The sequence below is a fragment of the Podarcis gaigeae genome, assembly GCF_964106915.1.
Source record: "Podarcis gaigeae genome assembly, chromosome: Z".
NCBI lineage: Eukaryota > Metazoa > Chordata > Lepidosauria > Squamata > Lacertidae > Podarcis > Podarcis gaigeae.
The window spans coordinates 40,287,152-40,304,448 of record NC_139691.1 but is presented as its reverse complement, the minus strand read 5'-3'; the positions used below and the strand labels follow the sequence as shown (position 1 = coordinate 40,304,448).

Sequence of the window (17,297 nt, the reverse complement as noted above, 5' to 3'; positions counted from 1 at the left end):
CTTTAGTTATCTTCTGCTTGGACTACTGCAATGCGCTCTACGTGGGACTACCTTTGAAGGTGACTCGGAAACTACAACTAATCCAGATTGCGGCAGCTAGACTGGTGACTGGGGGTGGCCGCCAAGACCACATAACACCGGTCTTGAAAGACCTACATTGGCTCCTAGTACATTTCCGAGCACAATTCAAAGTGTTGGTGTTGACCTTTAAAGCCCTAAACGGCCTCGGCCCAGTATACCTGAAGGAGCATTTCCACCCCGATCATTCTGCCTGGACGCTGAGGTCCAGCGCCAAGGGCCTTCTAGCGGTTCCCTCATTGTGAGAAGCAAAGCTACAGGGAACCAGGCAGAGGGCCTTCTTAGTAGTGGTGCCCGCTCTGTGGAACGCCCTTCCATCAGATGTCAAAGATATAAACAACTACCCGACATTCAGAAGACATCTTAAGGCAGCCCTCTTCAGGGAAGTTTTTAATGTGTGATCTTAGTGTACTTTTGGTCTTTGTGGAAGCCGCCCAGAGTGGCTGGGGAAACCCAGCCAGATGGGCGGGGTACAAATAATAAATGATGATGATGATGATGCTAGCATTTAAGTTTTGTTTGTAGCTGCATTACAGATCTGAACCTGATAGTCTTCTTGTGGCCACGTTAGCTGAATAACAATCGTCAGGGTGGTTAAGGAGGATTGAGAACAAAATTAAACAGATAGGAATCCCATTAGACTCCTAATGTACTGCTTATTGGAAAACCCTGCATTTGAGATAATTAAATGCAGATTGTTAAGACAAGGAATTTCAAGAATTTGGTAGCCAAATCAGGAATAGCATCTGTGCAAGTATGGAGATGTGCAATGTGAATAGCCAATGGCAACTTATCTCCACCACCCAACCAACCCAAACCATTCACAGAAACATTGTGCCCGAATCAGTTGTGCATGTTCTTTTGCATTGCCTCTTATGTTTAGACAATTCAATCCAAGTTCATTAATCAGTTGGCTGTTAGCAGGAGTGGCAGTCAGATGAGTGTAAGGTAGCCTTCCTAATGTTTACCCAGGGTGGGGATAAGATGGAGATAGGCAGGTTCCTGCAACATGCAATGAGGATTCATGAATATTATACAACAGTGTTTTTAATGTTAGGTGCAGATTTCTCTGAGTGATGTGATTGTACTGAACCTTTCAGAATTTTGTCTATATGCCAATAAAGGTTTGAGTTTGAATTAAAATTGGCAAGTAACCAGTCAAGTTCAAGTTGTAGGTAGTATCTTCATATGTATTGTAAATCACTTTGAGATGCCTCGTAGGAAGCCATTCTTCATAAATGAAAAACAACTGACATGCAGCCTTTTAAAAATTATAGTTGCAGTCAGCTGGGTGGATGGGCAGATGATTAATAGGATCATAAATGGTAGGATCAAGGGGGAATTTAACCCTCTACACCCTGCTGCAGCAACCAGGTGGAAGATCTCTTCATTTTTATATTTTTTATAAAAAAATATTGAAAGATTATTGAAGCCCACCCTCATATGATCTTGGACATGATAAAATTTCAAAGACACAAAGATGCTAAATAATTACATAAAAAATAGTAACAAGCAATTTTAAATGCTACTTCATAGAGTTTTATTAAGTATCAAATAGGGTACTGCCACAAAGAGGAGGTACAACTCTTAGCAAAACTTTCCTGGGTTGCCAGATGCTCTACAGCTTCGGTAAAAACAGTGCACAATTAAGACGGATCATTTTTCCTATGAGATACCAGGAAACAAAAGAAGGTCGAATGCAGGGACTGTTGAGGACTATGCAGCTACCTTCAATATACATCTATATCTGGACATTAGAAGACATGTGTAAAAAACAACAACACGTTTCCTATGGCGAAGTTCATTTCCTTTCAAGCTATACAAATGTTAAGTGAAAGAACAAAGAAAAATATTAGCATCCACGCCTTGTTCTGAAAATTCAATTTGCAGTCGGTTACAAGCAGCACACCAGACAAAAAGATGTCTTCAGTACCAAGATTACGTTGGACCTTCCCACCCTACCTCCAGTTAATGAAACAGGTCAGAAGACCACACAGCACAGTGGTAAAAGACAATTTAACACTTGAACAAACATGAGGCTCCAACATGGCTGTATGTTAAGTGCAAATACTGGTTCGTGGCTTTTATCTGAAAGACAGCACTCATTCTGGGCAACCACTCATCCTATTTTAGGGTGACAAGGCCTTTCCACTCTGCAGAGATGGGAGTTTTCTCCCCCTTGTGATTTTGCTGCCACTACCTCCCACAACTGAAAATGTATTGAGGACGCCCAAGCCCGAGTCCCAAATCTGCAATGAGGACCTGAAACCAGATACATCCAAAAGTACTGTTCCCCCTTTATCCCTTCCTCTTTTCTACAAGGCACTTTTGGACTACAAAGTTAATGCTCTTTGGCTGCTAGGTCAGTGAGGAAGCACAACACTTGTCACTCTTCTTTTGTGTTACTGGTCTCGCACTCCTGCTTCTTATCCACTCCTTGATCGGGTGATTTTGCAGAGCTTTCATCATAGCCTGACAAACGATTCCGGTTCCGAGCTCCTGGCTGGTAAAGCTGCATGGCTGGGCGATCCTTAAATTAAGAATACATAAAGCTGTGATGCATAATAGTGAAAGAGTACAAGACCTGGAACCGAGATATAGGTCCAATCCCCGTGCTGCCACCCCACTCCTCTGCCTTGAAGTTCCAGGGCTTTTGGTTAAGGGGAATATATGGGATAGCTCCACAGATGCTACTCCTGAACTTATTACAAAAAAAGAGCAGAAGATAAATGTCACTTACTAGATAAGCAAGCCAATCATTTCTACAATCCTGTAATTGCAATCCTATGCATTCCCAGTGGGAAATAAGTTGTACTACAAATAAACCTTATTTTGTAATGTCCTTAGATGGAGTCATATTTTTTTAACATTCTGTGTCTATAATAAAGAGCTGCACACACCCACAGCCTAACAAAGAACAATGATTTTATTACAGAACCAATCAGCACCTTGTTTCTAATGCGATCCCTCTTAGCCATATCTTCTTTTTTGTCCTCTTTGGTTGCTTTCTCAGATTTCTCTGCATTGCCCATGTACTCTGCCAATTCAGCTCTCTTCCCTTTCTCTCGCAATGAGTCTCTTTCCCTTTTCACATCTTCCTCCTTTCTTCTAAAGACCTTCTCTTTCTCGAAGCGCTCTTTCTGCCTCCTCCTCTCTTCTTCTTGGCGTCGGAGTTTGTCTCTTTCCCTTTGCATTCTCTCATACTCTCTGTCTCGGTCATATTCTCTCTCTCTTTCTCTATAGTCTTTTCCACAGTCATCTTCCAATCTGTATGAAAAGAGACTTGGGAGATTCAATCCGGAGAGAAGACAGTAAAATGAAAGCCTATCACTACTATATTGCCATGCAGACACTAAAACGACACCCTGAAAAGAGAGCATCCTAGGAACTTTATACAAGATCAGCTACTGTACATTCCTTGAAAACCACAGCCAAAGATAACACAAGGCTATTTACTAAATCAGAAATTCTCAAGGCTGTTTCTCACGCTTCGTGTGGCAACAAACCCAGCTTTGCAGCTGAACTTAAATTCAACAGCAGTCAATCCTAGTTCTCTAGCATTTGTAACACTTCGCTTTTCAGTTTACACTTTGAGAAGCGTACTTAAAAATAAGTAAATTCTAATATGCGAAGGGACCCTAACTGAGCTGCATAACTGACCACCTGCTCTTCAGCCATTTGGAACTGCGAGAAAGACTGGAAAGACCAAAAAGTGGTCCATCCACAGTTCTAATCTGGAACACTAGTCAACTATATAATTTAAAAGCAGATCTGGTACAAGGCAGCCTAATTAATAATCATATTCTGAGAAATAAGGATATGTACTGAAATGAAAGCACTAACTTTTTGGACTTCTCCTCCTTAGCCTCCCCATCGGAGCGCCTGGCTGGCATACTGCTGGTTGCACTTGCTGCCTTTTCCTCCCTCAGACTCTCTTTCTCCGGTTTCTTGGCCTTTTCTTTCTTTTCAAAGTCTCTTTCATCTTTTTCTGGCTTCTTAAGTAGCTAGGAAGAGAACAAATTTAGTTTTCCTTACTAAGTTAATTCTGCTGCTAACTGTGCTAGGATGCTGGTCTGCACTGAAAGGCAAAGGGGCACCTGGTACATAATACAAGAGTAAAGATATTAGCATTACGTAACCAGCTATTTCCATGATTCACTGTTTCTTATCAGTTACCAGAACTTTGCTTTAAAAAAAATAAAATTCCCAATGCAATCCAATACTTCTGAGCACACATCCCACTGAGTCCAGTGGTGTTTACTCTCAAGCTTAATGGTATAGGATTATGGCCTTATTCTACGTTCTGCATTTTATTCTCAAGAGATTTCTACGGCTAGCTTCTAGTGCAATAAATAAGAACTTGTCACCACTGTTTGTTTATACAGTGCCTTCAAAACACATGCTGTGCAGAACCGAGTACTATTCTATAATACTTTAATCTAAGTCTGTATAACTTAGTCCCAAGCATGCATAGGATTGCAACCTCAAATAACTGTGTGCATGCAAAAAAAGAGCACGCTTTATACAAAGCCAAATGCAGAAATTGCTCTCGTATTTCACGAGTGTGCATATTAAAGCAACATATGGCCAATGCATCCTACAGGAATGAAAGCATACCTTAATCTTTGGTTCATCCTTTGATTTGTCCCTTTCTTTTTCTGGGCATCGCTCCACTTTCTTTGTTTTTTCGGCTTCTTTCCTTTTCCTTCTTTCTTCCTCTTTCCATTTTCTTCTTTCTTCTTCTCGTTGTCTTTTCCTCTCCAGTTCTCTCCTCCTCCTCTCCTCTCGTTTTTCTTCTCTAAGCCGCTGTAAAAGGGGAAAAAAGATGTAGTGAGACTATAGCCAAGTCTTTATGGTGGGACAGGAGAGATTTTGCACCATAAACTGCTCCAAAAGCTCCAAACTGAGTGAATGGGTGGTAAATCATAGAATCATAGAGTTGGAAGGCACCCTGGGGATCATCTAGTCCAACCCCCTGCAATGCAGGAATATGCAGCTGTCCCATACAAGGATTGAACCTGCAACCTTGGCGTTATCAGCACCACACTCTAAACAACTAAGTTATCCAACTGGCTAATGGCATATAGCACTAGGAACAGTTCTGTATATGGATTAAGAAGTTATAAGCTCACAAATAGAATTAAGATTTATTTGAGCGCTATAATAACAATCATTACCTTTACCTGACAACATAACCTATTGCTTTCCTACCTATTAATCATGGATCTAAGGATGTCAAATAATTTTTTTAACAGAGGGTTTTAGATATAGATCTCCAGGAGCTTCAAGGAGCTGCAAGGGTATTCTGTTCCCCATAGTCACTGGGGTTACTATGAACCTTTGTAAAGATGGAACGCCATACTTGGGTTGGTAAACAATCCTTAAACCTAGGAAGTATTTCTCTCTGGCAAGGTTTAATGTTCTTACCTTGAATTTATTAGATGGCAATAAAACTGCTAGCTCATTTGCTAAGCAGGATCTAGTATGGTTTCAAATTAGATGGGGGACCATGTGTTGAGATTCTTGCATTGCAGCGGGTTGGCCTGATTAACCCTTGGTGTCCCTTCCAACTCTACAATTCTATATTAAAATGCTGAAGAACAACAAATGCTGCCCCTGTAACAATGCTGAGGTGGAGTCTGTATTGCATATCTTTTTCTATTGCAGTTTTCATCAAGGGGCTAGGAAAGACCCAGTAGATCCTATTACAAAGTCACCCCACCCCACCCCCACTTGCCCCTCTGCGTCTCTAAAGATTACTTTGCTTCACAGTTACAATTGTTCCAGTGTAACCAATTGTTAAAGAACAATTGGTAAAGTTTTTGAATATTTTTATTAGACGCCTCATGATTACCTGATGTACATATATTATATCTACTATATATTTTGGAAAGTGGTTTGTCTGCCACTTCCTGTTCTTCATAAGTTTCACCAAACATGGCTTGAGGGTTCTGGAGCTGGCAGTCATCATCAATGCTTGGATGCCGGCTGCCATTTTGATTCCAGATGGCAGACCAAATCATGACGTTGGTGTTACCTTGCCCCAATTTTTGACATGATGGGTCCAAATTTACAAATCTCACTATCCTTTTTTCTTAAAGAACACAGCATTTTTTGGTTTCTACAAATTCCCATGCCATGCACTTCCCACTATACACATACATTCATTCTAGAATTTTAATTCTGTGTTTTCCAGCTGTATTGATATTTTCATGAACGTTATCAAGTCTATTTGTCAATTGCTATGTTTTAATGGTCTGCTGACTGCTATTTAACAAAATTAATTTGAGCAATTACCTTTACCCCAAAACATATATTCTGAAATTATGCAAAATTAAGAGATGCTGCATTAGGACACCTGTGGGAATAATGATTTTAAAACATTCATTTCACCCTGGTAGCCTCTTCCAAAGAAAGCTGATCCAAAGCTGATTCCAAATAACAAGATCCTATAACAGGCTTTTCAATATCACTAACTACTGCCATGACATTAAGTGTTATTGGACAGCATTCAAATATTCAAAAATGCCAACATAATTAAGCAGGCTGTTCTGAAATAATTGTTACCTGTTTATTCTTCAAGAAGTTCAACAGAGGAGTTGTTTTTTTTGCTAAAGAATGTAAAAGAAAGTGCTTTTGTATTTATTTCAACACATTTTATTTGTGGAAATAATGCAAGAAGAATATTCATATGAAAATTTTAAGTTACAAAACAAAACTGAAATTATGTATAACCGAAACTCATCAAAATGTAGTACAAATACATATAGTTATGCTGAGACAACAATTCTTTTCTGGTGTTTCCATATGGGGAGATAAAAATGCTGTCCATCTTCATGTATCTAACTAAATTAAGATCTTCCCTCACTACAGTGGTACCTCAGGTTTCAGACGCTTCAGGTTACAGACTCCGCTAACCCAGAAATAGTACCTTGGGTAAAGAACTTTGCTTCAGGATGAGAACAGAAATCGCACCGTGGTGGCAGCGGGAGGCCCCATCAGCTAAAGTGGTACCTCAGGTTAAGAACAGTTTCAGGTTAAGAACGGACCTCCGGAACGAATTAAGTTCTTAACCCGAGGTACTACTGTATTCGTTCTGGAGGTCTGTTCTTAACCTGAAGCACCACTTTAGCTAATGGGGCCTCATGCTACCACTGCGCCACCGCCACACGATTTCTGTTCTCATCCTGAAGCAAAGTTCTTAACCCGAGGTAATATTTCAGGGTTAGCAGAGTCTGTAACCTGAAGCGTATGTAACCCAAGGTACCACTGTACTATTTCAAAAATAGTAATTGATTTTTTTAAAGGTAAAACAGTAAAGAATGAAAAAATCACAACCATACTTTAAAGCATACAAAAGTTAAAATACTAAAACAGATTAAAACTACCTCAGCTTTCTAATCCTCTAGGTAGGCTTGTCTAAACAACAGTATTTTTAGCAGGTGCTGAAAAGGGAGCAGTGAAAGTGCCTGATTAGTCTCAATAGGCAGGGAGTTCCAAAGATTAGGCGCTGCCGCGCTATGTTCTGTAACTATATGCTGTGTAACAATACTTTTTATACCTATTAATTCTTTGTTTCTTGCTTCTATTTCCTCCAGCAATGTCTCAGGGGTGGATGTTAATTTTTCATCATCAGCACTATAGTTTTCCAAAAACTTCTTATATTCTGGATCTGATGAGGAACCAAAGGGTAAGAACCATAAATCTATGCACTTAAAAATGATACATAACATGTAAAGCTAATAGAAACAAGACCTCCAATTGCCATGTTAGATATATGCTCTACTTTTGAATAAAGTATGTTGTTTCTACAGTACTGTTTCTATCTACCTGTAAAATACAACAACCTGTAAAATACAACAACCATGGAAGTGAATGAAACCCTACACTGGAAGTATTTTCATCTAATGACAGCAGCGACTGCTACTACTTACCATCTTCAATGGTTCCAGCTTTGGCATCCTTTTTCTTACTCTTCTTTTTGGCAGCTTTTTGAAACGGTGCAAATTCCACTACGGCAGGATATTCTAGACCTGTTCATATGTAAAAATATTAAAGACAACGACAAAAATGTTAAGAATGGAAAAACCTTTCTTTTGTGTGTGTGTGTGTGGGGCACTATATCTCAAAACCCCACAATCAAGATAATGTTTTGAGACACAAGATTCACAAAACTCATTTTTTGCCAGACATGAGCTGTCTGTCCAGGCCTCCTGCAACAGCAGCCAATTGGAGAAAATACCTCCATTGCTATCCTGCTCACCAGGGAAAACAAGTGAACTGGCCCTGAAACTACAAAATAGTTCTGATACATTTTATGAACTGGCAAATTGGATCGTATTTTTTTAATCATGATATGAAAGCTACTTGTTTGGTCATTCAAAAGCAAACACTTACATAAGAATATTCTATCAGAAACAGTAGAGGGGGGAAATTGGCAGTATGAAGAAGGGTAAGCAATCAAAATAATATAATTATATTATTCTAGAGTGCCGTTTCAGCTACTGTTGCTCAAGTAGAGAATGCTAAAGCAGCATTCCATACCACGCAGAACTAATGAACTCTGTTTTGCATGTCAGTACTGTACAATTAAAGTTATTATTACCAGAAATTATGTGTGCATTACAAATCCATAAAAAGGATTTGGGTCTCTCTGGATCCACTACACAAATGTGGCACAAACTGTGCTTCTTCACCACACCCAAAGCCATCTGCTTATGCAAAGCAGCAGCTATCCCTAATTAGCAAATTAAGGTAGATCCTCAGTACAGTGGAAGATAGGATTTAGACAAGGGACAGGGTACTGTGAGCCTCCCCAGATGTTGTTGGACTCTAACTCCCATAAACTGAAGCAGAGATGGCCAATGATCAGGGGTCTGGGAGTTGTTGTTTAAGAACATCTGGAATGCCACAGGTTCCCCATTATTGATGCACACTACAATCCTAAGTGTACTTATTCAGAAGCATGTCCAATTGCTGCTTGTGCAATTTACTTTCAAGAGAGTGCGCTTAGGAATGGGCTGTTAAAACAACAGCCCAAAAAAGATTATTTTGAGATGAACTGCACTAAAATCAAAGGTACCTACAACCACATTATAATGCACTGAGTTGGGCTATAAGCTGTCCTTTGAAATCTTAAGTCAAGTAATAAATGCATGGGTTTTCCAGAATTACAGTTTAATTACGATATAAATGTATGCCAACATGTTTTAAAGCAGATATGATATACAGAACCAAGTTTTAGGCTTACTTGCCTTTGTGATCAACAAAAACATAACCATCAAAGCGATCCCTGAACAGAACAATGTCTTCTTGGTTTTTAAAGTTGATGTATGCTCTGGAAAACATGTGAGGGTACAAACTGCAGAAGGACAGAAAATGGCAATGTATAAGGAAACGTCGCTGAGTGATGATTGTAAATATACACAACACAGACGGATGTAAAACAGAAAGACATTTATGACATGACATTGTTACATGAAGCACAGCCAAATGTTTATAGTTCCTTTTACCTGGAGTCATTAGCAAAGAATTCAAAATAGTCATGTTCAGGCAAAGGTTGGAGATGTTCTTCAAGCTGTTCCTTGGTCAAGCTGGGAGGCAGGCGTCGAATCACTACCTTAAAGATAAAGTTGCAGTTGTTTACAAAAACTAGGAGTATTATACAATTTTTTTTTCTTTTAAAAAAGCAAGGTTCCATCATAGAGTGGTACCTTGGTTGTCAAACCACTTAGCTGTCAAACAAATCGGCTCCTGAACGCTGCAAACCTGGAAGTGAGTGTTCCTGTTTGTGAACGTTCTTTGGAAGCCAAATGTCCAGCACGGCTTTTGACTGAGTGCAGGAAGTTCCTGTGGCCAATTGGAAGCCATGCCTTGGTTTTCGAACCGTTCTGGGAGTTGAACGTTTTCCCGGACTGGATTAAGTTTGACAACCAAGGTATTTCAAAACAAAGGAAAACACCTTAGATAGAGTCACATTTCTACCACAGGTTTCATAATAAACCAGCTTCTTTGCAGCCCATGCTCTTCTGGCATGTAAATCTCTGTGTAATAAATTCCATCATGTAAAGTAAAGAAAAAATGCTGACCTGTCCTACAACAGTCTGATGTTTTTCCATTGCTATAGTTTTTTTGATCCACACTTGTATATACACCAACACACACACACACACACACACACACACACAAAGATCCACTAGACTATATGCTTTGTACACAAAAGGTTCCATGTTTAATCCCTGGCATCCCCAGGTAGGTATGGAAAAGGTAATCTTATCCAACATACTGGTGGAGCCAACTTGCCAGTCAGCACAGAGAAGACAGATAGGTCAATAACGTTAATCAGTACAAGACAGCTTCCTACGTAATCTTTCAACCAGTCTGTTGCATCATGTTCGTTACAACTGAAAGACATTTTTGCACACCAATTATTTACTGCATGGCAAGTAATAATGCTCTTTGGTGACCAGAATGTGAGTATTCCCTAATAAGAGAGTTTTATCAAAACAGAGATTAAAAAATGGTGCAATTTGAGACCAGTTTATACAATGAGCAGAACTGAAAAGAAAACCCCTGTTCTCGACCACTTCTGGTATAGGCCAGCTAAACCAGGTGAGAGCAAACCCTAGGTGAGTTTGGGACTTCCCCTGTTTACGAAGACAAGCTCCAGCAGATTTGGCAGGTGAGACCAATAGTGGATCCAATGGTCAAGAAGGCAGTCTCTGCACATTCTGTAGAAGGAAGCGAGGGGCAGAAAAACCCAGATCCCAAACCTCCTCTGCCTTGTGGGAGATATTCGGAAGAAGAAAAGGCTAAGACCCTGCACAAATCCGGAGTGGGGTTGTACGCCTCCTTCCGACAACTTCTGCAGCCAAACGTCTTGCTCTGCTTTCCTTTGGACCCACGTGTCAGCAGTGAAGCCCAGGACCTCTATTGCTCAACACTGCCCAGGCTTGCAGTGACCCAGGCAGGTGCTAAATGCAGCACTTTGACTTCACCCCAGGCGCTCCATCGTCTCTCGGGGTACAGATACCCACACAGACATTTCAGGCTGCAGGTGACAGTGGTGGCCGTCAGCAGAGTTTATGCGATGGTAGGGGAATGGGGAATAACGCACGCACGCACGCGCACCCGTCTTTTGAAACCTTGCGACTTAAAAGTGTCCCCGCACTTTCTCTCTCTCCCCCACCCCCAACCTGCGGATTAAGGAGAAAAAGCCATCGCGTCAGGAGAGGCGAAGGGCATAGTTCTCCATGCACTGCTGGGGAATAGACTGTCACCCCACGAGCAAGAGGAAGGCTGACGCCACGGGGCTACGATGCGCAGCAAGGCGCTTTCGGCGCCGCCGAGTCCAGCCCAGCGCAAGAGAAAGGCGCCGCACCTGCCGGGGGACCCCGACCCACACGGGCCCGCGCGGGGAGCTTCTCTGCTGGGCGCACCTTGCTTAGGATCTCTTTCTTGTCCTTCGGACGCTCCAGCCTGTCCGGTTCGCCTCCCGCCTTGGCGTCCGCTGCCACCGCCGCCCCCGCCGCTGCTCCCACGCCGCCGGTCGGGGTGACGGGAGCCCCCCGCTTCTCCTTCGGCCGCGCGTTCTCCTTGTCTTCCTTCATTGCGAACGCGGAGAGCCGCACCAGGCCTTCGCCCGTCAACGCCCCCGCCCGCGCCGCCGATGCCTCCCTCCGCAAGCGCCTCGCCAGATCCGGGCGCCCATTGGCCGCCGCTGGTCTCGCAGGAATGGGAGGGGGAGAGCGGGACGCCGCCGCCGGCAGCAGCAGCATAGTAAACAACGGCGCCACAGCGCCCCCTCAGCCGGCGACATGAGAGCCCGGCGCTCAGACCCAGTGGAGAGGCGCTTTCCCGCAACTACATCTCCCAGCATGCTCCGAGGTTGCCCATCTTAGTGGGGCTCTTCAATTCGCTTGAGGCTTCGGGACTACATCTCCCAGCATGCACCGCGACAGGTTTCATCGTCCTAGTGGGGCGTTTCAATTCGTCGGATGCTTCGGGACTACGCCTCCCAGCATGCACCGCCCCGCGGAGAGATTGCCCAATTTTAGTAGGGCGCTTCAATTGGCTGGATGCTTCGGGACGACATCTCCCAGCATGCACCGCCCCGAGGAGACGTTGGCTCATCCCAGTGAGACTCTTCAATTCGCGGGACTACATCTCCCAGCATGCACCGCGACAGGTGCCCGCCTCTTAGTGGGGCGTTTCAAGTCGTCGGATGCTTCGGGACTGCATCTCCCAGCATGCACAGGCCCGCGGAGACGTCGCTTAATTTTAGTGGGGCGTTTCAATTCGCTGTATGCTTCAAGAATACGTCTCCCAGCATGCACCTCCCAGCGGAGAGGTTGCCTAATTTTAGTGGGGCGTTTCAATTCGCTGGATGCTTCGAGACTACATCTCCCAGCATGCTCCGCCAACCACCAAAAAAGTTTCCCGCATCTTTAAATGGTTCAATTCCCGGCATGCACTGCGACCTGTCAGGCACCTAATAGTTCCAGTATACGTCGTGGCTTTTATATATAGGTATAAATATAGTGTAAGATATATAGTGTAAGAGCGGAGAGCGATATCCACTGAGCCTTTAAACAGAAACCAAACAAATCGCCTCAGAGCGTTCCGCGGGGCTTGTTGCCATAGCAACATCACCCCTTAACCCTGTCGTGGCCATGATGGGGGCGGGGGGGGGGCACACGCGCAGCTGACGCCTTTGGAGCGGGGGAGGGTGGGAAGGTTGCCTTCTGGGCCACGCTGCCTGAAGCTCGCGATAGTAGGGCTGTTGGCGGAGCATGCGCAGTAGCGCCAGCTCTGCTTTGAGGGTGAAGTCGTGTGGCAGCACTGCTGACTGAGAGGTCGCCAGGGTCGCGGAGGGAAAGAGCCGCGCAGCCGTCGGGATGTGGTACGAGATCTTGCCCAGCTTGGGCCTCATGTACGTGTGCTTGGTCATCCCTGGCGTGGCCACCGCCCACATCCACAGATACACCAACGGGGGCAAGGTGCGTGTCATGGAAGCGGCTCCTCACGAATCCCCATCTCCCCTCTCCTTTTCTGAAATCCCATACTGCTGATTTAGGAATTGCTGTATCTTTAAGAACTTGTTTTGCGTTTACATGTATGTGAGCTTGAGTTTTCTCTTCCCCCCGTTCTTTTCCCTTGCGTGCCATGACTTTTCAGAGAGTCTCTTAAAACTGGTGGGGTTGGGGGGGTGTTAAGCTGCCCTGAGAACCTTTTGGGTGTAAATAAAAATTTAAGTGAATTGCACACCTTCTTTGAGACTCTCTGAAGAAGTCGTCTAATATCCATCCCCAAATCCAACGTGCAGTACTTGCGTATAAACGCCAGGAGGCCTAAGAGACCGAAGAAAAAAAGCAAGTGACCCAGAATTTCTAAAATGTAATCAAAGCCAACAGCAAAATCATCATAATGAAAGCAATACATTTCAGGAGAAATCTAGCAAGAAGAAAAAGAAAAATTGTTTTCAGACCTTTCTGAAAGCGCTGCAGTATTGATTCTGTTGATAATGAACTCCAAAGCTGTGGGGCTACCATGGAGATGGCTTTTAAGAGAGGATTGGACAAATTTATGGAAGACAAAGCTACTCGCCATTATAGCTATGCTCTGGTGCCTCCACAGTCAGAGGCAGCAATGCTTCCAAATATAAGTTTCTGGAAAGGACAGGGAGAGTGCTGTTGTGTTTGTGTTTATAGGTTTCCCATATGCATCTGGGCAGCCACTGTGAGCAAAAGGACGCTGGATTTGATGGCCCATTGACCTGCTCCAGCAGATTTGACTTATTTCTTAGACTGCCTTGTGCCTGGCAGTTCAACTTCACCTGGTGGTTGGTCTCAGAGAATGGGCAACTGGGTGTGGGAACTGATAGCCCTTCAAATAACTGTGACAAAAACCTTTTTAAGGCTTTAAAGCCCATAAGGATAGGGAGAGTCGTGTCGTCCCCCCCTGCCCCCATTTCATAATATTAAAATCCAGGGCCATCCAATGAAGCTGAATGCTGGAAGATTCAAAGCAAACAAAAGAAAACACTCTTCTACTATGGAATTCACTCCCAGGAGATGCATTGATGGCCACCAGCTTGGATAGCTTTAAGAAGTGGTTGGTCAAATTCACTGAGGCTAATGCTTTCAAGGGCTATTAGCCACTGGTATGTATTACCTCATATGTCAGAGGCCGTATGTCTCTGAATATCAGTTGCTGCGGTTCACATGTTGGGAGAGTGGTGTTTTACTCAGGTTCCCATAGGCATATGGTTGGCCACTGTGAGAACAGGATGCTGAAGTATCCAAACTTTCTTTAATGGCAGCCCTATGTAGAGTGCATTTCAGCAGCCTAGTCTGAATGTGACAAAGGCACAGTACATGAAGCCTGGACAAGTTTTATTTATATATGTAATTTATATCCTACACCAGAGGTTTTCAACCTTTTTGAGTCCACAGCTCCCTTGACCAAGTACATTCTTTCTGCGGTTCTCCTGTGGGGCTCAGAAGCCCAGTTATGTCACCCCTTGCCTGCAGAGCTGGCAGCCTCTCACCCTTTCTCAAACACCCTCCCTTGTAGAGTGTTCCCTCAGCCTCATCCTCTCCTCTCCTCTGGCCAGCCCCAGAAGCACCATTCACCTGTGGTGCTTGTAGCCAGGGCTGCTGCAACAAACAGCCGCACAAGCCTTTGGGAGGCAGAGACGTGAGAGGGCATCCGAGGAGGAATAGGTCTTCCCGCATCTGTTGAATTTTTCAATATTTCACATTTTTGTCAACTTTGCTTTAAGTCTTCTCACTTTATCTGTCTCCCACTGCCTCTTGTTTACACATTGTCCACCTTATTTCTTATGTGCCCAGGAGAAGAGAATTGCTCGGAACACCTATCAGTGGTACCTGCTGGAGAGAGACAAGCGTGTGTCTGGAGTAAATCAGTACTATGACTCCAAGGTTGGTTTGAACAAACTTCCTTGCATGCTGCTGTCTAGTTGCAAAGTCACAACACTATTTTTTTTGTGAGGGTGGGGAGCTAAATGCCACAACAGTTTACATTTGATTTGGCCCCTAAATGATTTCTGTTCTTCTGCACAATGTTATTTTTAACCTTAATCTGTGTTCAGTACTATAATGCGCATGACATGTTCTGCTCATAGCAGAGCCCTTTTCAGACATGTGTTTATCCACATGATGTTAATGATGTGAAGAAAGAAACAGGGATGACTGTGCATGCCCTGTCCCCTCTTGTGCATTCCTGATCATCTTCCACAAGTTGGAGAACAGCTGTCATTACTTGTGTAGATTCCCCATGGGTAGTTATGGGGCACCTTTAAAGACTGAATAACTTTCCAAACTACAACTCCCATCATGCCTGGCCATTTGTCATATTTGCTAGGACTGATTGGGAGTTACAGTTCAGCAACATCTCAAGGGCCAAAGGTTCCCCACTCCTGCCCTAAGGAGTCTTCTTTCCTGGTCTTGTGATGGCAGAGCACTTCTGTCAGTGGTAGCCTGATGTAGCAAAGGAAACTGCAAACCTGCCTGCTCTTGCTAGTATTAAAAGTTGAGCAACTTGCTATGTGTTTGCGCAATTAGTATTTTTATGTTTGTGGGATTAAGGAGGACACCACCTTGAAAAGAGGTTTTTGTTAAACCTGATTATATAGTGTAATTTGATAGCAGCAGCGTTGTGCACGTTTAACTCATTTGCTTCACTTTTTGTTTTCCAGGGTTTGGAGAACATTAAGTAAAACCACGGTGCAATGAAAGCAACTTAATAAACATGTATTTGACAAAGTGTGGAACATATTGATCACAATACCATGAGGAGAGAGGACAATAAGCTTCTAATACTGTACCAATAAAATTGCAATAAAGAAATAAAATACAGATTGAAATAATGCAGATGTGAGAATGTTGACAAGACAGACAGAATACTGTATTGGGTTTGTTTTTCATGCTGACCTTCATGAAAGGTACATTTGATACATTATTCTTAACACATGGTTGCTGTTGTTGGCTTGAGTGATGGCACTTGTAGTCCAAAACATGTGGAGGGCACCATGTTGACTTACCCCTATTTTAATGGGTACCAGATTGTTCTTCTTTGCTCTTTGAAACCAATGGGAAACATCAGCTGCAGAGTTGGGTATACTGATGAGTTCGTTCTCATTTTCACCATCTAAGCCAGGTGTGGGGAACCTTTGGCCCTCCAGATGATGCTAAACTGCATCATTAGCCATGCTTGCTAGGACCAATGGGAGTCACAGTTTAGCAACAATAGGAAGGCCAAAGGTTTCTTACCCCTGGTCTAAACCTAAGGAGGTGGTGGCTATCCTGAATCAGTGTTTTGAAGTTCCGTTTTGGTATGAACATGGGTGGAACTAGCTGAAACTTAATCCTGATAAGATGAAAGTGCTATGTTTAGGGCTTATGCCTTTACTCTTCCTGTAGGAACAAATATGCAGGCATGGTGCTCCTGGACACAGCGTTATCTTTGGATCCTCAGGCAGTATCTACCATTTCACAAGCTGTGAATGTTTCTAGAATAGGCTTTTGTGCCAGTTTTGACCCTTTAGGTTTCTAGCCAGCCATAGTGACATTCCCTGGGCCAGTTACTCACCCTCCCTGAGTAGTTTTGCTTGGCGGGAATGTTAACTGTAATAATAATGCCTCTCGCTTGCCTGGATAGAAAAATGTGTGGTATGGTATGGGAGTATAGAAAACTTTGACTTCTGCATGGCTGAAATGTAGCCTCCTGTTCAAAGGTGAAAGTCATACCCATAGCCCACCCACCAATGGCATGTGCCCCCACTCCAAAGGTTGCTCATAAAGGAATGTGGTCCCTCCACCCCCGATCTAGAGAAAATCTATCTATGACACTGGAATTGAGTGGTCAGAATAGAATGTTTGTGGGTTTCAAACTTGGAGCATGTTGTTGTTTAGTCGTTTAGTTGTGTCCGACTCTTCATGACCCCATGGACCAGAGCACGCCAGGCACTCCTGTCTTACACTGCCTCCCGCAGTTTGGTCAAACTCATGTTTGTAGCTTCGAGAACACTGTCCAACCATCTCGTCCTCTGTCATCCCCTTCTCCTTGTGCCCTCCATCTTTCCCAACATCAGGGTCTTTTCCAGGGAGTCTTCCCTTCTCATGAGGTAGCCAAAGTATTGGAGCCTCAGCTTCACGATCTGTCCTTCCAGTGAGCACTCAGGGCTAATTTCCTTAAGA

General features: G+C 43.5%; 1 protein-coding gene and 1 long non-coding RNA gene across 3 annotated transcripts in view; one reads left to right on the top strand and one right to left on the bottom strand.

Moving 5' to 3' along the window:
- Positions 1–1,594: 1,594 nt before the first annotated feature.
- Positions 1,595–11,996, bottom strand: UPF3B (UPF3B regulator of nonsense mediated mRNA decay). 2 transcript variants are annotated; one of them, XM_083722920.1, is made up of 10 exons: positions 11,517–11,996; positions 9,591–9,697; positions 9,333–9,439; positions 8,013–8,111; positions 7,640–7,750; positions 6,646–6,689; positions 4,696–4,884; positions 3,922–4,082; positions 3,027–3,345; positions 1,595–2,608 (listed from the first exon to the last, which is right to left on the bottom strand). In XM_083722920.1, exons 1-10 carry the CDS (start codon positions 11,853–11,855, stop codon positions 2,465–2,467), a joined length of 1,620 nt encoding a protein of 539 aa, XP_083579046.1. In that variant the 5' UTR covers positions 11,856–11,996; the 3' UTR covers positions 1,595–2,464. The 2 variants fall into 2 exon arrangements, with proteins under 2 accessions (XP_083579046.1, XP_083579047.1); XM_083722921.1 differs by having other exon boundaries at positions 3,922–4,073; positions 11,517–11,993.
- Positions 6,696–17,297, top strand: part of LOC310837080 — a 38,692-nt gene continuing 28,090 nt past the window's right edge. The window contains exon 1 of the long non-coding RNA XR_014560415.1: positions 6,696–7,097. This is a non-coding gene — a long non-coding RNA (uncharacterized lncRNA). The remainder of the gene's footprint in view (positions 7,098–17,297) is intronic.

Bases quoted from the DNA above. Each gene is read 5' to 3' on its own strand.
- UPF3B (XM_083722920.1), bottom strand. From the start codon at position 11,855: ATGCTGCTGCTGCCGGCGGCGGCGTCCCGCTCTCCCCCTCCCATTCCT. The intron at 8,112-9,332 runs GCAAGTAAGCCT...ACATATGAACAG, and splicing joins TGTTTTTGTTGATCACAAAG to GTCTAGAATATCCTGCCGTA. The intron at 4,083-4,695 runs GTATGCTTTCAT...TTCTCTTCCTAG, and splicing joins AGGATGAACCAAAGATTAAG to CTACTTAAGAAGCCAGAAAA.